The sequence below is a fragment of the Euphorbia lathyris genome, chromosome 2 (assembly GCF_963576675.1).
Source record: "Euphorbia lathyris chromosome 2, ddEupLath1.1, whole genome shotgun sequence".
Classification (NCBI taxonomy): Eukaryota; Viridiplantae; Streptophyta; class Magnoliopsida; order Malpighiales; family Euphorbiaceae; genus Euphorbia; species Euphorbia lathyris.
This window is the reverse complement of record NC_088911.1, coordinates 30,119,536-30,129,273: the sequence shown is the minus strand read 5'-3', so window position 1 is coordinate 30,129,273 and position 9,738 is coordinate 30,119,536. Positions and strand designations below refer to the sequence as shown.

The following is a 9,738-nucleotide window of genomic DNA, read 5'->3' as shown; positions in this document are numbered from 1 at the left end:
TAGGCCTAATTAGTACTTCCTCTATATTAAATTCTCAGATGGGATCCATATACATAGTGTTAAATTAAATAAACTTTCCCCCTGAAAGCCTAAGCCGCTAAATAAAAACCATTTACACAACAGTATCAAGTGTTATGCCCTTTGCGCAAAGGATTTTACAATTAATTACTATAACTAGCAACTATATACTAACATGCTCAGACCAGATGGATTGGCAAAACTTGCTACTTGTCCACCAACCAGATGAAACTGAAACTGCATTTATATATGAACACTGAGATTAATGATCAAAAATAATAACAACCCGCCTGCTCGAGTTTGGTTTGCTTCCTCACCTTCAAAATCACAGGTCAGATGCCTTCAATTTTCTCGGCCTTTTATGAGCTGGTGATGACGGAGCCTCAGTTAACCTTCCAGGTCCCTTGCGTTTCTGGTCCTTTCGTACAAGTCTTTCCCCTGATATCCCAACTATATATCATATTACAAAGACCATGCATAAAGCAAAGCAAAGGAAACACCAAAATGGCCATAAATCCAAGCAATTTACCACCAAAACTCATAGAGTCTGGAACAAATGTCCGATCCTGATCACGGTGTGGACGCTGTTAACAATTTGACAGTCACAAAATCAATATGGAGAGTAAATGTATAGTTTCCAGCAATAAAAAGTAGAGTGTTTATCGACCTTAGGTGTGCCTGGCATTTCAGCATATGAGCTTTCACGAAAAGAGGAACCTTCTGCCTCCTTGTATTGCAACTGATACACAAAAGGAAGACATACATGTCAAGAAATTTAAATATATTTGTCATCGCATATTTACAATCATGGATATTTTCTTTTCATTAGAAAAATAAAAATGGTGATCACTAAGATTCGCAATACCTGTTTCTGAAGATTCAGAAGGGTCAATATTTCTTTTCTTAATTCAAGGTGCTCTGCACAAACAGCTTTGGTTGGTACCCTTGGTTTTAAACTAATCTGTCAAAAAAAGAGTCCAAATATGATATCCAATTCTAAAAGGCAAGTTATACGGAAGAATGGAGAATGCTTATCTCATGTATTATTCCGTCTCATGCAAAGTACAAGTACTATGAAAAAATGTGAGCACTTAATCAAGAAATATCCAGACAAGAACCAAAAAATCATCATTTATAAGAATATAAGTATTCGATGAAACTGGAACATGATGAATATAACAATAGCAATCAAGCCGCCACCACGCAAAGAAAGGGAAATAGGTACAAAGCCATGGATGGGAATTATTTATGGGGAAAAAGTCCTACTTGTTTTCACAAGACAAATAATCCAACTGAGTTAAAAAAAATAATATTAATAAATGCCTTTAGAAGTAAACTGATAACATAAATTACATTCCTTTATAACATTCAAAATACATGATATCATCCAACATAAATAATATAAAAGAAATTTCAGAAAGCATAAGCATACTCCAAGATCTTGTAATGTTTGCTCAACTCTTTTGATTGTCCGGACCCCTGCAGTTGAACTTGCAGCTTGCACCATTTGCTCAAGTGCATATGTTCTCGAGTATACACGAAGCTGACAATTTTTATCAAATCAGTCAGACTATGTTATTCTTACTGTAGATAAATCAATCAATTTCCTCCGAACAGAAGTTACAAGGCGAAATATGAAGTTGAAGAGCAAAGAACACAAATACACAGAAACTCAACATTGTCGGAGACAAAAACAAAAACCATCACTTGCTGTTTTCTTACCCCTAGGAGATCCGATTAAATTGTAGAGGTAGGTAGGAATAGTAGGAGAGAATAGAGAGAGAGAGAGAGGAGTAGGGAGGATGGAATGAGATAAATTTACAAACCATGCGCAGGGTAGCTAGAGTGGAGGCATTTTCTGCTATTACTGAAGCTGAAGTTGCAACAGCTGCAGAAGCAATCTGGGCGTTGGGAGCAGGTGATACAGTATCATCAACATTAGTTGCTGTCTCAGCAATTTCTGGACCAGCATTTGATGCTACATGCAGAGCAGATTCTTCACCACCCTGACCAAAAAATTACTGTTAGATGTTACATGAAAGAGAGTTCTCAAAACACTACTGGAAAAGCTAAATTAAACTAAACGATACCATAATGCTAACACCTGTACAACACGATGAAAAATTACTTTTCTGTATACTATTGCAAGCATCTAATCAAATATTAAAATCCATTATATACTTCAAGCGGTTTAAATTTAGTTATGGCATTAATCAATCTATCACTCCCTTTTTTGACAGTAATAGCTTATAGCCCAAGCTCCTTCCCCTCCTTGTTGATGCCTTTATGATCAATACCCCTAGTTATACAAAAAATAAAGAGCAACATATCTAAAAAATAACTTACCCTTGCAGCCATGCGTGACTCAGTTATCCTTTTAGCTTCCGAGAGAACCTGAGGAAATTAAGGGCATATAAGCCTCTAGACAATAAATAAACTATAAATATAAAATGTGTAAGCTCGAAGTCCAAATGCAGATCCTTTCAAGAAACAAATTATCCAGCTACAGTTAGCGACGAAGAAAGTACAGACCTCACCTCAGCGTCTTTTCGCTCTTGCTGCTTTGTTTGTGAAAGGACCATTGATAATGCACGTTTGCGCTCGATCTCTTGTGAAACATTATATGGTTCCTACATGAACAAATAAACAAGGCCACCAATAATGCTAATATGATATAAGAAATCTCAAACCTAATTTACTTGCAGCAATCAACTAATACACAAGATTACAAGTAAGCACAGAACTCAAATAACAAAAAAAAGGAAAAATATATATATATATATATATATATATATATATATATATATATATATAAGATGGCTAGCTTCCCACCTTGAGAAGATAATGTCCAGAAACATCCCCAGTAGATGGAGCTCTAGCAACCAGTACAGCTCGAGAAACTAGTCAGAGAGAATCATCATTATCAACAAATACTAGATAACACTTCAATAATTTACTCAAATATTTATCAAATAATGCCCCTTTTTAATTAGAAAAATGAACAACATAAAGGATATTCAAACAGTCAGCAAGAAACAGTTAAATGCACAGATGGAAAAAAAGAAGTACCACTATAGTATCGATCCTTTAATTCCTCCACAGTTCGTGATGATGAGAATCTGTCAGCTATTATAGCAAAACGAAGATCAAATCTTTGACAGAAGTCAAATAATTGATCTGTTTCTTCCTTGGTCCATGTCTACCAGGGAAAAATTTACGAGAATTAGTTCATTAGAGTAAACAAGAGGACTTTGGAATTTTCCTAGAATAACGATTCCCCGCCACACTTAACACGGCTAAACCTTAAAACATTGCATCAACAAAGAGTTATGAAGATGCAACCATGAGTTGATACCTACAGGATCAGTCAAATACTTCTCGTACTCTTCATCTGTATACTTGACAACATCAACAGACTGCAACCATGTTAACAAGTAGCAGAGCCAATTACACTCAATAATAATGAAAGTAAAGAAAAAAAAACATAAAAAAAGTCACATAGATACTACGCATGATACACATGACAAACTTGAGAATACCTTGTTATACTTGGCAAAAGAATAGTCACCAGTCGGTGGAACACCATTTACAACTCTGACCTGCAAATCATAGAAGACATGTAGTTTTAACATACTGCAAATGGCAGAGTAGCTATTAAGCTAGAAGGCAACTTCAGTAGCTAAGAAACCTACCCAATGGTAAAGTTGTAGATTATCTTTCCGAGCAGAATTTGTAAAAGGAAGCCACTGCCATGTGATCTGATGAAAATTTTCAAGTTCATAAGAGGGACATCTTAGTTCATACATTTGAATTAATTTGGACAATTAAACATGAGATATGCAGGATTATATAATCAGCTTACAGTACAACCAAGTAACAAAGCAACATTAATGAAGCATAACATCACATCACATTCAATGAACAAGGATTGCATAACTAAGGACGAAATTGATTCCATCAAATAATCCTATGTTATTAACAAACAGCTAAGTTCAAGAATTTATTCAGGACTCCAGCCAACATTTTAGCATTTAAAATCAACTAGAGACTCCACCACAAGTAACACCCACAATGGAAATGACCTAACCAGTAAGATATTAGCTCAACTCAACCTTAACTTCAGCAAACCTCAAATTTTCGCACAACTGTTACATAAATGACCCTACAAACTTGAGCAATTGGAAGTGACTCTAACAGAATCAATGAGCAAATGCTGCGACATCATATAAGATAATATGATAACGGACCTTCTCGTCTGATGGTGGGCGTTTTTTCAATTGACTAGTATCAATCGAAGGCATAAGAGGTGCCAAACCGCCTGTAAGTGCATACACCTATGAATCAACAAACACTATTAGAGAAATTCACTTGATTGATCAGTTCCAAGCACACTGAACATAATGTACGTTTACATACCTCGCGTGAAATGCCATCCGGTTTTCTTTGGGAATCCTTCTTAGGCTGGGATTTCTTCTCTTGCGTTATTGACAATGGAGTTTTAGGTAATCCTAGAATGTCCTTTGCATCCATACCTAGTTCTAACGAAACGTTAGGGTTATTATTCTTAGTGGCGGAACCAGGACCCCGGATGAGTTGGAGCTATAATATTTAACAACAAAATTTTCACAACATCAATAAGAAAAATAATTATATCCAAAAGTATACAACTAATATCCAAAAGAATTAGGCATTGTCAACACTTGTGCTAGCCTTGCTTGACTAACTAATATCCATAATAATATCGTGACTCAACTACATTTAGCCATTAGCATTAACATAAAGTATCGAGCTATGGAAAGGCACATCTAATCGTTCCTTCTAGCTAGCATTAATATAAAAGGAGCAATTGATCCATTAATTTAATCAATTAATGAAAATTATCATGAGGATTTTGATTGAGTTGAGCTGGTTTTAGAGTTCACTATCAAATTATGAGAAATATTGCAAGTCAAAGGGTGGTCTTGAGGATTATTGTACTTCATGTGGTAGCCATGTGGGGTTTCAGCTTATGATCCTAAACTTCTTTAATTGATAGTCTTTTTCTAATGCTTTTGGATTAGAGTTGTTATTGGAGCATATGAGCTGATTGTTAAATGATAAATTCATTAACCAAGCCAGCTGTAAGCAAATGGTTAAGAAAATTGTTAAGAGAGTTAAGATAGTTGGTTAGGAAATTCTATTAAGGATCACCTGCTAGCCGATAAAGCTGGTGTGGAAGATGTAAAAAGGCATGATGGAATCTCGCAAATTCAAAACAATGTACATGCTTCTGTTTTCTAATTCGTTCCTTCTCTGTTTCTTTTTTGTCTGTATTGCATTATAGCCTTTAAGTTGATTTTGGTTTAGGGTTTTATAACATTGAACAACAAAAACTAACAAATGCATTAAATTACTCCACGAAATTTTAACGAAAGTATTCAAACCCTCCCCCTCTAACTTCTATTAAAAAAACCATCAGAAAAATTGAGGATAATGTAATCTTCAGAATCAGATCAGTCAATCAAATAATAGAATGGATGTAACCATTACCTGCAGAATTCAGAATCGACGCTTTCCCTCAGTCGACGGTGAGGAGCAGCGGCAGAGGTGACCAACGGACCGGTAGGGGCTGGGTCTTGGGAGCAGCGATGAACGACGGTCTCCGATTTGGAATTTCTGAACTAGTGAAATCGAGAGGAGGGGATTGGGACCAAAAGCAATAACATTTTAATTCTTTTTCTTAAACGAAATGGTATCGTTTCACCACATCCAAACGTCATCGTTTTAATTCATTTTTCAGAAAACAAAATAAAAAATGAAACACATGCTCTCATAGATTGTCTTCAGCTTTACCCATAACTTAGGTACGGGCTCCTCCTTTACTGCAGAGCTCTGGGGGATCTTGTCTGGCATTAAACTCGCCATTCGCATGGGTGTTAAAAGACTTTCGGTGAAGTCTGACAATTTGGAGGCTATCAACAGGATTTCGGATAGACAGGTTGTTTGTCTTAAGGGTCAGAATCTCATTAAAGCCATCTTGAGGCTTCGTCCTGCCTTCGATTCTCTTACCTTCTCCCATATTTATAGGGAGCAAAACCGCGTGGCGGATCGCTTGGCAGCTGCTGGGCATGGGGGGATGTTAGGTGTTTCTACCCTTTCCGTTCCTCCTTCTTTTCTGTTACCTTCTCTTCTTGAGGATAGGATTGGGGTCAGTCTTCCTAGACTGATCCCGGGTTAGGTTTTTGTTTGTTTTTTTTTTTTCTTCCCTTCTTACCAAAAAAAAAAATAGATTGTCTTCAGCCTTTCTCTAGATGGCAACGCAGTCGATTTCAAACCTTTAGGGTGCGTTTGGTACGCTGTAATGCAATGTAATGTAATCAAGATTGTAATGTAATCAATGTTGTAATGTAATGGAATGGAATAACCATTACATTACCATGTTTGGTTAGTAAAATTTTATAATTGATGTAAGGTAATTACCATTACATTATCATTAGGGGTGTGCATCGGTGCAAAACCGAACCGAGCCGAAAAAACTGAATACCAAAATGATCAAAATAATTCATACCGACACCGAACCGAGTAATAGGTAAAACCGAATTAAAACCGAATCGAAATATGCGGTTCGGTTCGGTTTAAACCGAACAAACCGAATTAAGTTAAAAATAACAAATAACAAATAAAAATCACTATATAAATGTAAAATATGTGTAATTCGGTGCGGTTCGTTTTTTTACATTTTCTGTCAAACCTAAAAGAACCGAATCGAATACCGAAATAAACTTAAAATTAAAATCGATGTCGAACCGAATTGTTAAAAAAACCGAACCGAAAAACTGAATTCACTCAGTTCGGTATGCGGTTTAAACCGAACCGATGCACACCCCTAATTATCATGTTTGTTTTGCTATGTATAATCATAAATTTCTATTTACTCTTATAAATATATATAACAATAGTAATAATAAAAAATTAATAATAATGTGATGTAAAAAATGGAGGAAATGAAAATGTTAGATTGAAGGAATTAGGAATATATATTGGAATGTAATGGGAATTCCTATTGATTTTTTTAGTAATCCTCATTACAAAACTTATTGAAGAAAATTAAAGTCATGGAATTCCCATTACATTCCAATAAAACTATAGAGTGCATCCAAACATAGTAATGAGCTTTTGATGTAATGGGCATTCCATTACGAAGTCCATTACGTCTTACCAAACGTACCCTTATTGCTTTAGAAAAAGTAAAAATATTCAACCCGTATGATTATCCTAATAGTTTTTTTTTTAAAAAAAAAATTACAGATATCTACCATACTTACATGGTGTTTGTTATATGAGGTAGGATAAGTATAAAAAAACACGAGATAAGTTATCTCGTATTTGTTTGGGAGATAAAAGAGTGAAACAATCTTATCCCTCATAATCCCAGACCCAAGAAGGGGTGGTATAATGAGGTGGGATAAGACCCTGCGATTTTAATAAGATGGAAAAGTCCATCTTATCCCTCAAATTAATATTATTTTATCTCTATCCGTATTCCACATACCAAACATTGAATAATAATTCTCGACTGTCATATTTTTATCCTTATCCTAACTATTTATTCTTATACATATCTCAATCTTTATCCTTATCCTTATCCCAATAGAATATCAAACGCCTTGTTACGTTAAGAATCTATACATACGATAAATAAATTACAAATCTGACATAACATAAATTTAATAACCTACAAATTTTAAATAAATAAAAGATCATTTTGATACAATCATAATCTTCATTTTTGCATTCATTTGGTTTCCACGTTGATCAACCTTCAAGAGAATAAAATTTATGTGTCTAAATATATGGTGTGTATCGGGTACCGAGTATCCTATAGAATAATCTTAACACCCGTCTCATATCCATCACGGATAATTTTTGGATCTCATATCCATTTACATAGGGTTCGAGTAACCCTATTAAGATTGGATAGTGTTGCATACCCGTAAAATCCGTATCCGTTATCATCCCTAATCCAACCTCCACAACTGCAATTTCTTCCTTCCACCAGAATTAAGTTGGCTGAGAAATTATATTTTCGACATGTATCTAGGACTCCAATCTCAGTTAGTCCCTGAGGAAAAATTACGAACATCGAAAAAATGTGAAAATCGTAAAAAATGAGAAAAAAAACTCGAAATAGAAAAATTGTGAAAAACTAAAAAAATGAAAAAATAGAAAAAACATAAAAAGAAATATTTCAAAGCCTAACTCTCAACACTCTTAAAACAAAATATTGATTTTTGATTTAATAGTAAACAAAGATCCAAAATGAAAAATTTCAAATTAGATATGTACGCTCAACAAGCATTGATTCTATAATTTTAGTAAAACTTCTAAAAGATTTTGGTTGAACTCTATGAAATTTAGGTCAATTTTTTTTTTTTACTACGAAGCTTTATATAGCTTTAGTGAGCCCGGTTTTAATTGCATGAATCTTAATGATCATGTGATATTTAGTCATTTATTATTAGATTAAGGCTTATTAGAATTTTAAAGTGGAGATTAAAATTTAATAAACCTAAATCTAATGATTATAGACCAATTTATAAGGGATATGGAATAATCACAACAGTGTAATTTGGAACCATAAGAATCTATCGGCTGATTTTACGGTGCAATCGTCGTTTGCGTATTTGGGAGCTTGGCAAGCCGCCCAGATCTCTGCTAGAGCTGCTGTTGGTTCGGAAATTCATCCGAGCACCCACTGGATCCGACCTCCTAGAGGTTCCTTGAAGCTTAATGTCGATGCATCAATTTTTCCTCCGTCAAATATGGCAGGCTTTGGCTGTGTGGTACGGACTGAGGATGGGGAGTTCGTGGCAGCAAAGAGTGGTGGTGTACCGTTTTGTGATGATCCGCCTCTTGTAGAAGCCCTCTCCATTCAGGAAGCGTTAAGTTGGATCAAAAGCAAAAGATGACAATCAGTTGTTGTGGAGTCGGATTGTCTAGTTGTGGTTCAATCAATGGCCAGCTCGTTAGGGGTTTCATCGCCTTTTAGCGCCATAGTCAGGGATTGTATTGTTTTATTAAACGAGCTTATCAATTGCTCTATTGCGTTTGTCAAACGCACTGCCAATGGTGTGGCTCATTGTTTAACTAGGAACTCTCAATTTCCTAATTGTCGGGGTGAGTGGTCTGGACCTCCCGACTTTTTAACTATGTCTCTTCGTCAAGATTTTTAATAATATTCCTTTGGTTTCAAAAAAAAAATAGACCAATTTATAATATTTAAAAAATAAGCCTAGATTTAAAGAGGTATTAAGATTTTTTTATATTATTATAATATTTAAGAGAGAATAATGCGTGTTTGGTAAAATATGAATAATGTTTTTAAAAGGAAACTTTATTAAGGAACCGTTGAACGGTAAAAATTAAGTATAGATGAGGGAATAAAACTCCGAATAGTATCAAAAGTGAACTGGCTAGTATATTGTAAAGCTGCTCTTGCAAAAACATAAGCTAAATCTTTTACTTGCCTTCTAATGAAACCGATAAACAGAGAAACCGTTATTTGTAACCAAAAGGTGTGATGTTCCCGAATTCAAAAGACGTGGAACGTACGGAATGAATAAATTTTTATTATAATCGTGTTTTGCAGAAAAGTTCAAAAATTTGTAAAAGAAATTTGAATAAAAACTTGTGTCAAGTGCATGTGTGGAGATTGGAGAGTGAAAAAACTATTGTTTAACA

At 34.9% G+C, this 9,738-nt stretch overlaps 1 protein-coding gene across 4 annotated transcripts; it reads right to left on the bottom strand.

Moving 5' to 3' along the window:
• Positions 1-5,719, bottom strand: LOC136217608 (SWR1-complex protein 4). 4 transcript variants are annotated; one of them, XM_066004203.1, is made up of 17 exons: positions 5,548-5,719; positions 4,435-4,617; positions 4,266-4,352; positions 3,711-3,776; positions 3,558-3,617; positions 3,378-3,434; positions 3,088-3,217; positions 2,851-2,918; positions 2,556-2,648; positions 2,365-2,412; positions 1,845-2,024; positions 1,451-1,561; positions 884-979; positions 686-757; positions 548-602; positions 336-468; positions 1-255 (listed from the first exon to the last, which is right to left on the bottom strand). In XM_066004203.1, exons 2-16 carry the CDS (start codon positions 4,546-4,548, stop codon positions 344-346), a joined length of 1,362 nt encoding a protein of 453 aa, XP_065860275.1. In that variant the 5' UTR covers positions 4,549-4,617; positions 5,548-5,719; the 3' UTR covers positions 1-255; positions 336-343. The 4 variants fall into 4 exon arrangements, with proteins under 4 accessions (XP_065860275.1, XP_065860278.1, XP_065860276.1 ...); XM_066004206.1 differs by having other exon boundaries at positions 336-456; XM_066004204.1 differs by having other exon boundaries at positions 4,435-4,556.
• Between the last annotated feature and the right edge of the window lie 4,019 nt (positions 5,720-9,738).